Source organism: Danio rerio, chromosome 1 (genome assembly GCF_049306965.1).
Source record: "Danio rerio strain Tuebingen ecotype United States chromosome 1, GRCz12tu, whole genome shotgun sequence".
Taxonomy (NCBI): Eukaryota; Metazoa; Chordata; class Actinopteri; order Cypriniformes; family Danionidae; genus Danio; species Danio rerio.
The window spans coordinates 40,468,258-40,487,276 of NC_133176.1; the positions used below are offsets into that span (position 1 = coordinate 40,468,258).

At 33.8% G+C, this 19,019-nt stretch overlaps 2 protein-coding genes across 2 annotated transcripts; both read right to left on the reverse strand.

Moving 5' to 3' along the window:
- Positions 1–397: 397 nt before the first annotated feature.
- On the reverse strand, positions 398–6,042 carry tnip2 (TNFAIP3 interacting protein 2). The gene is made up of 6 exons (XM_687625.10): positions 5,322–6,042; positions 4,569–4,862; positions 4,391–4,480; positions 3,934–4,212; positions 3,684–3,800; positions 398–1,704 (listed from the first exon to the last, which is right to left on the reverse strand). The coding sequence occupies exons 1-6, from the start codon at positions 5,640–5,642 to the stop codon at positions 1,459–1,461; spliced, it is 1,347 nt and encodes a 448-aa protein (XP_692717.5). The 5' UTR covers positions 5,643–6,042; the 3' UTR covers positions 398–1,458.
- Positions 6,043–8,800: 2,758 nt separating this feature from the next.
- On the reverse strand, positions 8,801–11,633 carry scpp1 (secretory calcium-binding phosphoprotein 1). Its single transcript, NM_001145240.1, is given in 9 exon segments — positions 8,801–9,337; positions 9,418–9,483; positions 10,335–10,373; positions 10,480–10,515; positions 10,621–10,650; positions 11,120–11,182; positions 11,284–11,331; positions 11,411–11,465; positions 11,572–11,633. Coding segments are annotated over 8 exon segments (777 nt in total). The 5' UTR covers position 11,465; positions 11,572–11,633; the 3' UTR covers positions 8,801–8,896.
- Positions 11,634–19,019: the final 7,386 nt, after the last annotated feature.

Genomic DNA, 19,019 nt, shown 5'->3' on the forward strand with positions numbered 1-19,019 from the left:
AACACAAATAGCATTTGATAATCGTTTTTGCATCTCAGAAAGTAGACACTAGTCTTGTTTGGCTTTACAGCCTTCTCCCCTTTAAATAGCCAGTCCTGCTATATTCCTCTACCCCACAGTCGCCTGCTTCTGCTATTCACTTCCAGGCCTCAGGACAGCTGAGAATTCACTGCAGTTATAGCTGTCCATTCAGATGTGCTCGGGTAGGGGCTTTCCAGCTCTTGTGCGCATACACACACACTTACAAAAATCCCATGCGACTTGAGTTTAATGCTTTATGACACACCCCATGATCTTTCCAGCATTATCGCAACTGTCTGGTTTCATATATCTTGCTAATAATTAACTATGACCGCACAAACACACAAATAAAATTACACATGGTTTTTAAAAGAAAGTCTTTTAAGCATGTCTTTTATTACAAAAATAAATCCTCTCAACATCTTAAAGTCTTCCTTTGGCATCACTGTTATTACTCAATTTTGTTTTTAGATAAATTCTTTTAAATTTCTGCAGAAGTGTTCAAACGTGCTGTAGTAGAAGGCCATTTTGTCAGACGCAGCATCTGAGATGTGAACATTTGATGTCTCAGTTTACCAGGATGTAGGGAACTTCCTCTCTTACTTAAAACTAGAATGTTTTCAACTACAGAGGGGGGATCAAATGGCAAGTACCTCACAGTCAAAAAGGTGCCTTAATGTCTGAGAAAGTAATAACACGTTATATGATGAAGCCATATAACATTTAAAATAAAAAAGTTGGATGTTATTTAAATGAATAATAATCGCAAAACAAATCTAAAGATTATTAATAGTGTGCATTGTGATGCTGTTTCCTTTGGTATAATTTAAATGATCTGATTTAAAGATATATAACAGCATAACTACAAATGGAAATATTACAAAATACTGTACAAATAGCACCATGACAAAACAACATGAACTATATTCAAAATCTAATAATAAAGGAACTAATGAATTAAATATAATAAATTGTGTAGACAATAATTAAAATAGTACAAAAAAAAAAGTGCAAACCAGCTGATAGAGACTACAAATAGGTGAGGTATACACACACAGATCTGCAATTTGGCCTTTAGCATAGTTTGATTCGGAACTCTAAACGTACCATGCTGTAAACCATGACACCAAAGAACTGGCAAAACCCTTATGTGACAACCGCAGATGCCCAAGACTGAATAACTTTTCATAACCAAACCATCTGCATTCAACGACAGCGAAGTGAGTAAGCCTTTAGATTGGACACAACCAACTCATATCTTGAGTCCTAGGCCGCAAACGACCTCGAAAAGCCAAAAACTCACTAGAAAAAGCTCTTCCTACGACTCCATCCCATAAAACGTGTCCCTGTCTTGTCGCATCTCCCATTAAGTCCCATGTGAGCTTGTAGTGATTGTGTCCTCAGTGCTTTCTGTGTAAAGTCAGTGAGGTGAGAGACTCACAGCTTGGCACACTCGTCCCAGTGTTTAAGGTATTCGGTCGTGTGCTCGTCGTCGAACCTGATGAAACACCGAGGGCATTGCAGCTCGGCGGCTCCTTGTGGCGCAGTGTTACTGATAGTCCTCTTTGAGCTTGTTTCTGGGGGACTGTTTCTTAGTGGTTCTGCCGTTTCCGTTTGTCGGTGGCTAGCTTTTTTTAGGGCCATGATTTTTTTATGGCGTGAGGTTGAGGCTTCTTGGACATTCTGTGTGAGAGAGTGACTGTTAGAAGGATGTTTAATTGAACATTTTGAGTTAAGTTTTGTAAACAGGACAGAGAACGCAGTGTGCGTGTGTGAAAGCATATGAAATGTCAAGTACAATGCTGGTGTTTACTTCATTGTGTTATCTTTTAAAAGTCAAATAATAGGTTCTATTAACATTGTGTACACTGCCAGTCAAAGGATTTAGAGCAGAATGACTTGGAAGGATGTTTAATTCAATATTCTGAGTTAAGTTTTGTAAAACGGTAAGAGAACGCAGCTTGCGTGCGTGTGTGTGAAAGCATATGAAATGTCAAGTAAAATTCTGGTGTTGACTTCAGTGTTTTACCATTTTCAAAAGGTCAAATAATGGGTTTTATCAACAAACTGTACACTACCAGTCAAAAGTTTTAAGACGGAATGATTTTAAATGTTTTTTTTTGTTTGTTTTTTTAAAGTCTTTTCTGCTCACAAAGCCTGCATTTATTTGATCCAAAATGCAGCAAAACTATAAAACTGTGAATTATTTTTACTATTTAAAAAAGCAGTTTTCTCTTTAAATATATTGTACACTTTCTTTTTTTTTTACTGATTTCAAAGCTGAATTTTTAGCATGTTAAAAACTGCTGAGCAGAATATTTTAATCTTGTCTTTAGAAGCATTTATCTGAAATAGAAATCTACCGTGACATTATAAATGCCTTTATCATTATTTTTAATAATCATAACTATTAAATACTTTTAATATCTGAGCTCATTCCAATCAAATGTTTTCGTTCTATCCTTTTTGACAAACAACAGTCCATTTCTCAGTGTATGTGTTTTTAACATATTGTAATGTGGTATAGCTGAACAACTAAACTGTAATTTTTATATTATCTTAACTTTCTATTTATTATTATTACTATTATTGTTGTTGTTATTATTATTTTTTATTCATAAGTCGTGTTGTGGACCTAAGATTTTAATCTCAATGGGTTTTTATCCGGTTAAATAAAGAAACATACTTTTAAATTTTAATATAAAGTATCCTTGCTAAGTAAAGGTAACAAATAAAAAAATACTGACTGTCACTGCTTTTAAGTAGTATAATGTGTATGATGTCAAAAGCTTTTGAATTTAGGTAAAATGATTGATTTTGTTTGACGTTCTCTTCATCAATTAATTATGAATATCATCATTAAACTGTGATTAAATATTAAAATTATTAATGAAAGTCATGTTTTGACTGATTTTGCTGTACTTTTGAACAAATAAATGCAGGTTTGGTGAGCAGAAGTGTGTTCTTTTAAAAAAATAAGAAGATAATTTAAATTCTTACTAAATTCACTAATTGAAAACTTGTCAAATGGGCGAAACCTAGTGGTTTAAGGGATAGCAGCAAAGATTCAGACAATATGTTAAAATGACAAATTAAATAGTTTTAATTTGATTGATTTATTTTTATTTTTTTAATAAAATTATTTGGGATTACGCTGACATTTTATTGTCTTTGGTAAACACTTAATTGATCATTATTGTTTGTGTAAAATGGCATGCAGGGTTTTTCCTGCAAAGAGAATTGTGAGGTGGCCACCTCCATAATTTTTTGCACCACCTCCAGCTTTTGACCAATCAGGCATGCAGTCACGGCAACCAACAGACCCCAAGTGATGCTCAAGCATTGGTCATTTATTTAGTTGCATATAATATCTGCCTTTTTAAATATGAACATGTTTAACTTGAGTGGGTTACTAAAAAGAATGCAAAATGTGCTTGTTTCAAGTAGCAAACATTTCATCTTCCATCTTCGGCTTATTTTGTGCCAGAAAAAACCCTGTCGTGTTTGTTCAAATACAACTTATAAATGCTTATGTCCATTTATTTATTTTGTAACGCTAAATCAGAATGCTACAAATGATTTTATTGGGACTTTAAATGATACAATGCATATTTTAAAATTATTTTTAAATACCTTGATGAATAATTAATAATTAGACTTGCCTGTGAACGTATTTGCAGCTGAAGTCGCCCAACTTCATCTTGAAGGTCCATGATTTTACCCTGAGCCCTCTCTCGGTCTGCCCTTTCCGATTTAAAGTCTTCAACATAGGCCAGAACCTGTGAGTGTACAAGTAAGCCATTTGTGTTATGGGCAGCAAGCCAAACAACAAAACTACTTCTCACCTTTGTTATGACAAAAATACAACGACTTCCTATTTAATAGGATTGTACACACTGAACGGATACAGACCTGCTGCTCGAGCATCTGTATCTGCTCTTGGTCTCTTCTCGCATTGTCATCCCTCTCTCTACTGAATCTCTCACACTCCATCATCTTGTCCTGCAGGAGGCCGTTGAGTCTCACAATTTCCTGCTGGAACAAAGCCACGTGTCCCGCAGTCGGGGCTTGGGTTAGAGTCGGATCTGCGGAAGCCAGTCCATTTGACTCTTTCAACTTCTGACACAAACCCCTCACGTACTCTTCTCTACTCGAGTCATACTTCTGCCATTTTGAGTTTAAACTTTCCACCTGAAATGGAACAAAACAAGTTGTGATGTGAAAAAATTACATGACATTTTCCAAGAATTTTTTTACACTGTTGATTCTTTCCGTAACAGTTACAGTATGACATTTTCAGCATATGACACAGGTAAAACAAATGTCAGAGGGTGATGATCAAACAACAGTTCCATCATGTGATCCTTACATATGCCACTCTCTTCTTGAGCTGGTCGTTCTCCTCTTCTAACTTGCTAATGATGACATTTAGCTGGGGAACTTCGGGGGAATCTGATGTCTGATAAAATATAAGGTCAAATATAATCATTAGGCAGCTGTTTTAAAGGTGCCTTAAATGTTGCAGACTGACAGTTTCCACAACGCACCTCATGAACTTGAGTTCTCTGATCCGTCATGGCTGTTTTGTTTTTCTCGTTTTCCAGCCGTCCCAAAAGCTCCTGACACACCTGCACAGTGGCCCCCAACTGGGCCCTTAACTGATCGGCTTCTTCAGCAAGAGAGTTGCAAAGTACAGTCCTGGTGGCCTGTGTCCGATCTCTTTCGGCCAATGTGGTGCGCAGTTGCTGGATCTCCCTCTCTTTCTCCTGCTCTGGTCTTTCCCTGATGGTCAGCAACTCTTGATCCCTCTCCTTCAACTTTTCCTGCAATCTCTGGATCTCCTTAAACAAGCAGTCGGGAGATTCACAAATGAGAAGGTGAACACGAAATGCACTTGTTTCATCAAAACTAAAGCATATTCTGTATTCATGAACAAAGTTGTACATAAAAAGCCGGACTAACAGTACAAACAAGCAAGAAAAACAAAGCTTAAACTTAAGTTTTCTGGTCAGTTTTTCAAAGGCACTTAATGTTAGCTGACTTGAAGACCACCATAAACCAGCTAAGACCAGCAACACATTGTAAGCTGGTTTACATGTTTTGTTTTTGTGATATAACATTAATTTCATTACAATTTCTTGAGTTAGGAATTGGAGTATTTTATAGAGAGGATACTTTACAGTTCTTTTACAGTCATTGGAAAAGTATACTGACAAGAAAAACAACAAATTTACTCTAATTAGTAGAGAAAATGTTATTAATTATTTCATATTATTAATTCAGAATTGTGTTTAACTTACTTTGTCTCTGGTTTCCAATTTCTGGGCAGTGTCTTTCTCTAAATCCTTCAGTTTTTGCTTTAATTTGCAAATTTCCTTACACAAACTTTCGATGAGTGACTTCGATGGCCCTACAATATAAGGTTCCTCTCCCTCAATGACCACGGTTTTCTCATACTTCCCCAGTCTTGCCCTCAAATCGGCAATAATCCCGTCTTTGGAGGTCACCAACTGATTTAAACGAGCAATTTCTTGCTGTGTTTCGTGGTAAATTGTGTTGAGAGTAGAGCAGCTGCGCAACTTCGCCCTCAGCGCCTCGTTCTCCCTCTTCATCTCATCCATGCTGAGCAATCCGTTAAAACGAGCACATATAGTACAAATTTCCCATATATTGTACAGGTCTGAGTGTCATAGGGCTCACAGGCGTCTGCTGTAACTTATGTTAGACCAAAATGTTTCAGAGCAGTTTCAGTCTGCGAGAGCCTCACTCAATTTCGAAATTATGAACAGGGGATTTCCTCACGGGGACTTCCCCCCATCTCAAACTGGGTATATTTTTTGTACTGCACATAAAACGTCGAGAATAGTTGGGGTTACAGGCGCTGTTTTGCCTTCAAACGAGTTAACTGTCGAGTCGTGTGCGGTTTAATAGTGATTTTACACGTTTAAGAGACAGTCGACTCGCTCCTTCGTGTCGGATTAAGTTTACAGTTCAGTTTGACGCCGCCTGGTGCGCGTGGACGAGGATTGCGCGCGACCAGCATGCTACTTTATACTGTCAGTGACGCGCGTGGTGGTTAAACGTTTGCTTTTAGCTTCCTTGGTTATAACGATTAAGTTTGTCACGTCGCTCCCGAACACGGTACAACGAGCAGTTTAACACGCACAGTATTCTCAAGTAGCATCCGTGAAGGGAGTAGTCAGTTGAACTTGGACAGGTGACAAATCTTTACATATGGAAACGTAGGTAAAGTTCAAAATCGAAAGCAGGAGTCTATTCACACCATAGCTTATTATAAAAATATCCCACACTTTAAAGTATAACGTAGTCCAATATCAAAAATAAGATTAACCCTTTTACAAAACGGAATTCTTTAGCTAAAGAAAGCTGTAACATGTTGTTTCCTATTTAGCTCCATTGTTTTGTTTCCATTGGGAACCGAAACTGTTTACCTTTCTGTTAGTCTGTTTACCAGAGGCTTTCAGACACCACCACCATAGGACCCCCTCCTAAAATGTTAAAGATAATTCTTGTTCAAGACTAATAAATAATAAATAAATACATTAAATATATATCATTTCTACTCATCATTTTTGCCTGTGTAATTATTTAAATCAAATTAACTTTTAATAAAAAATATTTTGTATTTTTAATAAAAATATTTCTAAAAATGTTTAGTATAATCTAATCTAATATAATCTAAAAATATTTAGATTAATGTGAATCTTACCAAATAGTATTTTTAATTATTATTTTAAAAATGTTTTGAATATTTGGATGAAAATAACATAACACTGCCTAAAACTCCCCTTTCTTAAAAGATTCCATCTCATACCATTCCTCTTTTCATAATGGATAATGCCTGCCATTATCTTGGATCACATCTTGTCAATTGTCTAGACAATGAAAGCCAACGGTGCTTAGTTTGTGATCTGAAGATTGAACCATAAAACAGTCATTTTAATTACACAGTAATTAACAAACTTACAATGTCTAAACCCTCATTCTTAGTGCGAAGAATCTTTATCCCTCTGCCAAAAGCAGCACACATGAAACGGCAGAAAGTCCCGTTGAGCATGTAATGTTTGTGTGAGTTCATGATGTTCTGCCTAGGGAAAGTCCAAAACTGTTCTTTAAAGTTTGCCACCATCTTGTGGTATCAAAACAGCATTGACACGCATTTGACAGACGTGATATATTACTCATAAATATAAGTCAATCACGCACATGTATATAAATATAATTGTCACAATAAGAACACAGCTGAAGGTGCTTTTTCACACAACAGCCATTTCAGCTGTGTATACACATTTTTTATTGTTTAGGCATGCTTCTGCAGAGGTATGAAGTAAATCTGTGAAATTATAGGCAATGAAGTTGGTAATTACTCTTGGATCACATTAGGGCAACCCTTTCATTTGAGGATGGAATGTAGAAGTGCTTGCGTTTGCAACTTCTTGGCATTTAAGAACGGCTGGGAAAAACAAAAGGCAACCAATGGCTTATTTTTAATGACTTTATTTGAAAATGGTTAATACATATAAATAAATGACTACAAAATATATAAATAATAATAAAAAATACATCAAACAACTTCAGCTCCAAAGATATTCAATAATAAAAAAAATAATATAATAATATATATATATATATATATATATATATATATATATATATATATATATATATACACACACACACATACACACACACACACACAGTTGAAGTCAGAATTATTAGCCCCCCTGAATTATTAGCCCCGTTTTTTTGTTAACGGAAATTATTTTTTTCCACACATTTCTAAACATAACAGTTTAATTACTAATTTTTAATAACTGATTTTTTTAAATCTTTGCCATGATGACAGTACATAATTTTTAACTAGATATTTTTCAAGACACTTCTTTACAGCTTAAAGTGACATTTAAAGGCTTAATTAGATTAGGTTAATTAGGCAGGTTAGGGTAATTAGGCAAGTTATTGTATAATGATGGTTTGTTCTGTTGACTATTGGGAAAAAATAGCTTAAAGGGGCTAAACATTTTGACCTAAAATGGTTTTTAAAAATTAAAAACTGCTTTTATTCTAGCCGAAATAAAACAAAAAATTCAGGGTGGGGGGCTAATAATTCTAACTTCAACTATATATATATATATATATATATATATATATATATATATATATATATATATATATATATATATATATATATATATATATATATATATATATATATTAATTAATACTAAGTTGATGTAAATCAGTGGTTCCCAGTTCTTTTAGACAATTTTTAAGTTCTAAATACAGAAGTTTTAAAAACAGAATTGATAATTTTGTGCAATGCAAGAAAAGCTTATTTATTTTTTATAATTTGTTTGCGTAATTTAGATGATGAGTTTTTATGTAAAGTATACTAATAATTTGCTTCCTTTTCTTTAAAAATGTATTTATTTATTTTATTATACACAATTTAAATTTGCAATTAATTTAATATTATATTTAATATATTTTTTCTTCTATATAATTTAAAAGTTACAATAAAAAAATGTATTATATTTCTATGCCAAAACCATTGCACTTAAAATCCTAAGACTGTTTGGTAATTAAAAGTTTAAAGATTGAGAACATAATTAAAATTATCATTTAAAAGTAAAAAAAAAAAAACATTCTGTGAACCACTGATTTAGACCAAGTTACCTTAAAATAATTAATAATGCTTATTCACCATTTTATATTAATATTATAGAAATTTCCTTACATACCCTCCTATAAACATTTTCCTTAAGAGAACATTCCCATTTTACTACGCTCCTGGGATTTCCAACTTGCAGCTATCAGAGCATCGAGTCATAATAAATGATGTCTTAAACTGCCGCTAGGGCTCAGCGACATCAGGCATTAAGAAGCCATTGAAAGGGTCGGTTGCTCCATCATCACCGATATCCTGAGGAAGGTTTTCCTCGCTCTCACAATCTTGACTGTCATCGCCAGGCACACACTCAGTGGAGCGACTTTCACTATCCGTGCCGCTGTCTTTAGACTCGGTGCTTTCACTGCTGCTACTGCTGCTGCTGCTGTTACTGTTGCTGTATTCAGTAGCAACAGCACCATTGTGTTCAGCGCTTTCACTGGTGTCATCACTGTTATCCACTTGCATCTTGTTCACGACAACCTTTTCCTGGCTTTCGCTTGATTCGCTGCTGTCACTTATTTGGGATGCGTCACTAGTGGACTGGATGTCATTTTCATGTGGCTGGCCGGTTGGTTGCACAATGTTGTTGTTTGGTTGGACCCATTTGAGGGTGTAGATCCAGCCCTGTAAATGAATTATGAAGGCCATTATTCTTGTGTAAAGGCGTATGTTCTATATTATGGGTGAGATGTGATGTTTCTTACCCTACGGATGTTCTCTTTACTGCTTTGAGTGTTGTCGGCTGTCAGTGCGGTCTCGCTTTTTCCAATCTGGATAAACACAAATGATAGAAGTTAGTTTAAATATAGGGGAATTAGTTTTTGTGCTATGACTTTTTTTTTTTTTTTTTTGTGGCTCTGGATTTAAAATTGGGATTTAGTCAGAAGTTGAAGTTAGAATTATTAGCCCTCCTGAATTATTAGCCCACTGTATATATATTTTTAATCCAATTTCATTTTACGGAAATATTTATTTCAACACATTTCTAATAACTGATTTCTTTTATCTTAGCCATGATGACTGTACATAATATTTTGCCAAATATTTTTCAAGATATTTGCTTAAAGTGCAATTTAAAGGCTTAACTATGGTAATTAGGCGAGTCATTTTATGATCATGCTTTGTTAGACAAACGAAAATATATATAGCATAAGGGGGCTACTAATATTGACCGTAAAATCGTTTTAAAAAATGTAAAACTGCTTTTTATTCTAGCCTAAATAAGACTTTCTCTAGAAGATAAAAATATTGTAGAAAATACTGTGAAAATAATATCCTTGCTCTGTTAAACATGAGTTGAAATTCTTTGTTTGTATTTTAAAAATGCACAGTAGGGCTTATAATTTTGACTTCAACTATATCATATGGAAGCTGAAAAAATAAGATGTTCATTGATGTAATGACAACATTTGATAACTATTTGAAAATCTGGAATGAAGATTTAAAAATATAAAAAATATCACTTTTAAAGTCTTAGCAATGGGCATTGCTTATTAAAAAATTGAGCTTTGATATATTTACAGTAAGAAATTAACAAAAAAAGTCTTGATCGATCATTACTTAATACTCAAAATAAATAGTCTTCCAGGGTCACATATTATAATAGAGCTTTTTTTCGTACCAGACTTTCCACAGAATGGCTTTCGCTCTCTTTAGATATCTAGAAAACAAACAAACAATGAATAAATACAAATTTGTTAGTTAAATAGTTGTATTTGTATTTTGTACATTTGATTTTAAGATATGAACAGAAATTTTGAGTATACCGGTTCATCTGATTCAGATTCAAGTGATTCAGAGCTCTGTTGGGGAAACAGAAAAAAAAAGTGAATTGAGCATATATCTTTAACAGAAATGTATGCCTAAATATTGTAATCAAATATTTTGACATAGGTCTTTGCACTTACATTGCTGTCGGAAACATTTTCCTCTGACTTCTGTAAAGAAATAAATAAATAAAATGGTAAATATATTTATTTAAAGTATAAATATACTTTTTATGTAAATAAATTAATATTTATATCTAAAATGATTGCTTTTCCATGTTACTTTTGCTAACAATCTTCACAAAAAATAATAAAAATTACAAAAATAAAAATAAATTACATTTATTTCATTTATTACATGTATTACATAACATTTCTGGAATAGAAAAAACTACAATTTATTTCCCTTGACATTATTAATAGAATAAAAAAGAAAAAAAAGAAAAAAAAGTTTTATAAACTTATTTTCAATAATATTTTTTTTTCAGTATATATGCATTTGCATGTATAGTTAAACATATTCATGGAATGCCAAATAAAAAGGATTCTTATTGAAATATGATTGAAAAAAAAAAAAAATCCAGTTCAGTTCGTCATTCTAGTTCAAGTACAAATTCATTTTATTTGACCAAAAGCATACCTCTTCCGAAGGCTCTGAGGTATTACTCTGGTCTGAGGATTCAGATATTGAGGAGCTTTCCGACTGTTGAATATAAGAGCAGCAATATATAAATATTATAGCAACAGCAATACCTAAAACACCTTTTAAACAAAACATTTTTATTTATCCTGAGCGCCACTTACAGAGTTAGATGCATGTTGAATCATCTCCATAGCCACTTTATGCAAGATCTGCAGAAAATATTTAAAGAAAGTGCTGAAAAAGAACTGAAAGAGCTGCTTTTTAACGGTTATTCAATATAGTACTTACTGGATTAGCACAGGCTGCTCCCAACAGACAAAGAATCAATAGGGCAGACTTCATTCTGAATATAAAGAATAAAGTTTATATTACTGTTCAGTAGCTTTATTATTACTTTTAAAGATTTTATAAAATATAAAAGATTAAAAAAAAAAGTTTGAAAACCTTACCTTGCTCTTCTTTTAATCCTAAAGTGCAAAGTCCAGAAGCGCAGTGGCGATCGACTGAATGTAAGAGGACTTTACAGAGAGTGTTTACAGTTAAAGCTAAAGACTGGATTTAATGGTGTGTCAAGAGAAAGGGCTATTTAACAGGCTGGCTCTTAATTAAGGTAGCGGCATCACTTCCTGCTCGCCAACACTCCGATTACTGTGGGGGCACATTAACTAGAGCTGGAATATGCAAGAAAATGAGAGTGCCACAGTAAGAATGTTTACATAATGCAATGACACACATTACAGTGTGCGCTCACCCAAACTTCCTCTCCTGTACGTGTCTATTTTAGGATGCTAAACTATAGGGTGTGTGGCCTCTAAATACTGAGTAAGAGTACTGTCTGATCCCACACTGGGACAGGAAGTCCATAATGAGAGCATTCCAACCTCCTGTTTTTTTTTCTTATTTTTCTTTTCTTTTTCATAGACTGTACTGTATATACCTTTATATACATTTTATGTTTAACATTTTGCTCTATGCATTATTAAAAACAAGACATGCCATAATTCATATCAAATGAGTTTATACTATATAATTATTTCTATAATGGATCTTCTCCCCACTCATTTTGGTTTTTGTTAAATTAATTATATCACCACTTCCTGGAGGGCCATATTTGGAGTGCTGCTGTTTTTTTAGTCTTGAGTGAAGAGTGGAATATTTCCATTTTACAAACATTCCTCGCGATTATGCTGGTAATCTTTGCAGTGTACCCAAAAACCCACAAAGAGCTGTCGATCTGAGATCCTTGCTGATAAAAGAACGGAAAGGAAATATAAAACAATGCACAGTGGTTCACAAATGAATATTCAGCTCGCGCAATTTAGCAGGAATTTGCTTGCAGTTATAATTAGATTTCCTGAGAAAATGTTGATGTACAGTAGGAAAGCTTGAACCGAGAAAGGGTTTATTGCTGTTTATTAAAACTCATATTGCATCATGGGACTTTGATTTCTGTAAAATAATCCAATTCTTTTTTTTTTAATTACTTTTGTTTTTATTTAGTTTAATTATTTTACAATACAGAACAATCATTTAACAGAACATTTACAGTATACAGAACATTATTTAACTGACTAAAAACATTCTATAGTATTGCATACATACACATGCAATACTCAGCATACTGTATATTTGTACACCCCTTGCAAATCTCTCCTGTAAATACATTTTTTTAAATATAGTATACAATATTTTATATGTGTATCTATATTAAATTAGTCAGTACTGAAGCTAAATCTGGAGCTAATCTAAAAAAATAACTTAAGATAATGGTCCAAAACAAGTGCACCCAAATTCATATGTTATAGAAAAACATTAAATACAAATAAAAAACAAAGAGGAAAAATCAAGAGAAGCAAAAAAAAAATGGAAAGATTTTGTTGAAATTGTGTATGTTGTAATCTTTTTGGAACATTTTGCTTAAATTAAATTTTATTATCTTTCATTTTCTAAATTTAGAAAATATTATTTTAATATTATATTAAAAATATTATTTTAATAATTATATCTGTTTAATAAATCTGTTGCTTTTAAATGCACCAAAATACATTGTACAAAATATCAAAATATATAATTGCGCTAAGCACTCTGTATCAATATGCACATACATAATTACACACACACACGCACATATATATATATATGTAAAATATGAAAAGTGCTTTCCACTTTTAAAATTTTGTGACAGAACAATAAAACATTTATATATATATATATATATATATATATATATATATATATATATATATATATATATATATATATATATATATATATATATATATATATATATATATATATATAAAACAATATCCAAAAGCAAGGACCTGCTATGGCAAATGCATGTTCACCCCTACTTTTGAGGTGGGCCTTTGGGACTTTTAATAGAAACTGATCAACAAGAGTCTGGATGGAATGTAAGGCCATAATCAGTTAGGATTAATAATAAGTTGACACGTTTAATAAATGATTTCTTTAATAGACAGCGATTTTTACTGCCTGACTTAGTACAATATTAAATGGGTCTCAAACCAAACAAGATGCACTGTCTTAAGTTGTATTTTTCCATGCCATGTCTTTAAAATATGGAAATTAATTTTACTGCAGTATTTTTAATAGAATTTTTTGCGCTAGTCTGCTGCTAATGATGGTGTCTGCTTTTAAATGGTCTTTCCTCTCTTTTTACGCTTTAACAACCAAATGGATGCTTAAGTCTGTTTAACTGATTATATTTGAATAAAATTACAACATTGATGCTGTAAAAGGAACCGTATGAAATTGAAAATTGTCACATAAAGCTTTCACCAGAAGTTTATCATTGCCTGAAAAACACTAGCTGTGCATATAGCCCATTACAATTCAATTAAATGGGGATGGCTTTATATTTCCTATATATCAACCGTTTTTCCCAACCCTTCCTGAAAATATAAATTTTCTTCCTCAACATAAATGTCAGTTTTTCCATTACCTGAATTTGCGCAATTATCTCAAACCACTGCTTGCGTTTCAACATTGAGTCTTTAAGCCAGTTCCTTATTATATAGAAGAATCTTACATAAATACCGATCACCTCTCGGGGAAAATGTCTTTCAATCTCCCATAAACAAAAAATAATGCTGTCTGAGGAACTCTGTATCCAAACACCTCAGAAATAAAAACAACTCTACATCATTCCAAAATGGTTGAATTTTCCCACAGCTCTGTATGATCTGCTTCTGCCTGCCCACACTGTTTTCAGCACATTTGTTGTCTAGAGGTCTGTTTGCTTTGAAAATTCAATTCTACATTTTAACTGAAAAGATATTTATAATTTTAGTAGTTTGATGTGTGTGTTGTACCACAATTTATGTAACCAACCAAGACTATATAGAGAACAGAGGCCACACATAGCTTTAATGTATTTTATTTAAAAGGTTTGGTAAGTTTAAATCAAATTTGTTAAGTTGATTAGTGTATTCGTTTTGGTGAGTTTTTTTCCCCCTCCGTTTGTAGATGTGTCTGTTTTTCTTTCCTTATTTGTTTTAATATGCGCTAAATTAGTATGTTTATGTTTGCTTTTATATGCACAGAAGGACGGCAAGGAGCTCCTAAATTTTCCTGAAGATAAAGCTCCTAAGTGTGTAGCATGATTGCCTCACAGCAAGAAGGTCACTGGTTTGAGCCCCAGCTGGGTCAGTTGGCATTTCTATGTGGAGTTTGCATGTTCTCCTCATGTTCGCGTGGGTTTCCTTCAGGTGCTCCGGTTTCCTCAACAGTCCAACGACATGTGGTATAGGTGAGTTTAATAAAATGGCTGTAGTGTATGAGTGTGAATGCAAGTGTTTATGGGTGTTTCCCAGTGCTGGGTTGCAGCTGGAAGGTTATCCGCTGCGTAAAACATACTGGATAAGTTGGCGATTCATTCTGCAATGTCGACCACTGATAAATAAAGGTATTAAGCTGAAGGCAAATTAATGAATGAATAAATGAACCCTTTGACATCTGAGCCCTAAAAACTTTTTTTTTTATTATTAATTTTATTATTATTTTCTTAGATTTGGGAAAACATAAAAAATAAAAACTATTTATTTATTCCAAATCAAGCTTTTTGCATTACTGGAAGAATCCTGACAACAGAATACTGTTTCAAACGACTAAAAGTGTCAATAAAAGTCACTTTGGTAAAATGTTTGCATCAAAAGTTATCGGAGCAGAGCTCAAGGTTCCATATTATTTGAAGTCAGCGTGGATGCAAGGGAAATGGGTAAGAATTAAGATCAGAGCTACTTGGACGAAAGCCAGAATGTTATGGCAAAGCGACTGGGTCAGGATGTCTTTGAAACAGCAAGGTTTGTGGTTTGCTCTGGGTCAGCAGTGGTGAAAGTTTACCAGCAGTGGTCCAAAGAGGGACAAACCACAAACCGACAACAGGGTGTTGGGCGCCCAAGTCTCACCAATCCATGAGGGCAACAAAGGCTATACTGTCTGATCCAAGTCTAAAGAAGGTCTACTTTGGAACAAGTCACACAAAATGGATAATGACTATCGGATGAATGTGATGAAACATAACACATCACACTCAAAGTTGCTTAGAGTGTCCATTATGACCTCTTTCAACCATCAAAAGCTCATACAATGGGCACCAAGTGGATTGTCTTGCAGTGGTAGACCAGTGAAAGATAGTTGTTTTGTCCATTTTGTTCCATTTTCAGATGGATGGCCATGTACATGTGTACTATTTACATGGACTAATGGCTTTGGTAAAACTTTACTTGAAGGGATGTTCATAAGAATGTCATTAAACTTTTATTATAGTGACATGACACCTGTCTTGAATGTGAATGACATTTTATGCATGCTTATGACTGTCATTACGCATCATTTGGTCTGTTATGACATTTTTTTGTTTGTCATGGCAACTTGACATAAATGCATCATATTCTGTTTTTGTCATGACAACTTGACACTACCATACAACAAAACTTGTCTTAAATCTGTCAAAAACATAATTATCTTATTATATAATTATATTATATAATATAATATTCATTATAATTTTTTTATGAATTTTATAACCGTGCCATTAATTTATTTTTTTTACCTTAACCAGTGGTTCAAGCCGAATCTGTCATTAAAATGTCATTAAATATTAATGTCACTGTTAAACATTTGACAGAGTAATGAGCCTTTCAATGTGACATTTTAATGACAAATTCAGTTTGTTTCATTGAAAAGGTGATCTGAAAAATATTCGTGACACAAATATAATGCCTCATGAAAATCATGTTTATGACAGATTTATGACAATATATGTTGTCTTGGTGTAGTCAAGTTGTCATGACATAGATGAAAACTGTTGTGATGTATTTGTTTATGTCAGGTAGTCGTGACAAACAATGTCATCTTTGCATTAAAAATTACAAAACTGAGCCAAAGAGCTTAGAATGACCAAGAGACGACACTCTAGTGTAATTTGGGAAACAGCCACTAGAGGGCGCGGTGGCCATTTTGGAATGAAAACTTCATTAGAACAACAGCATTTTATAAGTCTGTAAAATAAACTATTAAAAGTGCTGAAGATTGTGATAATAAGTGTTGTATTGTTGTCTTTCAGGTTGTATTTCAGCTTTAATATGCTTTTTAAATAGATAAATAAAAAACAAAGCAGCTGCTTGCCATCGCAAAAGTAATGAGATCCAATGGACGGCCGATCACTTTTACTCCAAAATGGCGGAATCCAGGGCTGTTGCTGGGTGCTGCTGTTGCAATGGAACGTTCTATTGAGTGTCGCCTCTTGGTCATTCTAAGCTCTTTGACCGAGCAAATGAAACTTAATAACAGTTGTCCTAAGTATACAGAAAATCTCACTTGCATTTGTGATGTCATGTCATGATATAAAGATTTCATGACCATTTTACCATGGCCTCTTCCAGCAGGGTAATGCTGGAAATTCACATGATGTTTAGGGATAGTTCAAAGAACACAATAAAGAGTTCAAGGTGTCTTGGCCTTCAAATTCCCCAACTCTCAATCTAAACTCCACTTTGTAATTTATCTGAGCTGAACGGTAAGACACCATCAGAATCATAGTAGAGCCCTTATATATAGTATGTAAAACATACAAATATATTATAACTACACATCATCTCAAGGGTTAACAGAGAATGGTTTAAATATGAGAAATATAGAGTGAGTAGCAGTAGTGTTGCAAATGCCCTGATGCTAGTGATCAAAGGATAATTACTGGACTGCTTTGACCTGATAGATGATGAGAGTACATCAAATAACCACTAAATACAATGTGCATACAAAAGTTTGCGGAAAAGCATTTCTGAATGCCCAACTCTGAAACTGTGAAGCAGATGAGCTACAGCAACAGAAGAAGAGTACAACAATTAAGAACTGTATCAGCAAAGAAACGGAAACTGATGCTACAATTTGCAGAAGCTTGCCAAAAGTAGACAGTAAAGCATTACAGTCTGGGAAATTTAAATTTCTGTTCTAATATGGTAGCTTCAGAATTTGGCAATAACAGTAGGAATGTCCCGATCTGTTTTTTTTGCCCTCGAGTGTGATTCATTAAATTTTTTAGTACCTACCAATACCAAAACCTGATCCGATACTTCTATAATACATACGTAAAGGCTTAGTAGAGACATGGGAGCTACAGACAAACTTTACATGTCTGTGGTGAACGAAACATGGGGTATCTTATAACAGGACAAGTAGTTTGTCAGACATCTTCTTATAAAGGGCTGGCAGAGCTTTCTCTGTGAAATAGTGGCGAGACGGCATTTCAAATCAAGGTTCTAGGTTTGTTTTTGAAGTATTTTTGCAGGTTTGTTGTGTTAAATGTAGCCTTTTTCTTTCCACCTCTTGAAATGCCATGTTTACTTATCATGCAATGTTGGCAATGGCAATGTTGTCATCACCAACTTTATAATACATCCAGACATACTCGCGCTTTCCACTTAAAGCAGCTCCCGTGTTCCGCTTTGCTGGCATTTAACCAATAGCGTCTCTGCTAAGTGATGTCATGCCGCACACATTGCTGTTTCTGTGTGAAGTCAAGAAAGAGGTCTGACTCTGAGCCACCACATAACTATACATGTGTTGAAGAATAATGAGAAAAAATACATACATATATATTTGAGTCCTGATTGGGACGTAACGTCCAATTCCATTTGAGTCTGAAACCACATGATCGTGCCCAATTTCCCATCACGTGATCAGATTTGGACTGCCTTAATAAACAGCATGGAATCAGGAATTAATTCAGCCTCATATCAACAGTTCAGGCTGGTATGAGGGTTTAATAGTATTATGGAGTTTTTCTGGACAATGTTTGTGGGTCTAGTACCAAATAACATGCCTTGTATTCTGTAGGACCACAGTGTAGTTGTCTAGTGATGGCTACTTTCTGCAGGATCGGATCATCTCACACTGGTTTCTTGAACATGACAAAAAGTTCTATTTGCAGGCACCAGATCTCCATCTAAAAGAGATCCTTTGGAATGATCTGGAGCAGGATGTTTACATCATTAATGTTCAGCAACTTAGTGATGCTCTCATGACCAAACCCATCTAGATACTAGTAAGGTCCACCAAATAATGTGGCCAGTAACTGTATATTTCAACAGTTTATTTGTAAAGTATACTGGATGCTCTGTAACCAAGCTAGTTGCATGGATAACAGATGTTGATAGTTAATATTTATAGAAACTTGTGGACTAAGTTAATGTTTGGTTTTAGCTTAGTCTCAGGTTCAAGATCTGCACAATCAAGATTTTTATATATTTTATTGTAATTTTATTTTTAAATTTCTCATAGTTTTAATTAAAGTTTTGAGAAAATATCAGGTAAGTTGAATTTGACATATAAATAATAACAAAATATTCAAATTATTAACAATTACAATTAT

Coding starts and splice junctions, on each gene's coding strand:
- tnip2 (XM_687625.10), bottom strand. CDS start 5,642: ATGGATGAGATGAAGAGGGAGAACGAGGCGCTGAGGGCGAAGTTGCGC. Junction 4,481..4,568: donor AGAGAACTCAAGTTCATGAG/GTGCGTTGTGGA, acceptor ATATTTTATCAG/ACATCAGATTCCCCCGAAGT. Junction 1,705..3,683: donor AGCTGCAAATACGTTCACAG/GCAAGTCTAATT, acceptor TCTCTCACACAG/AATGTCCAAGAAGCCTCAAC.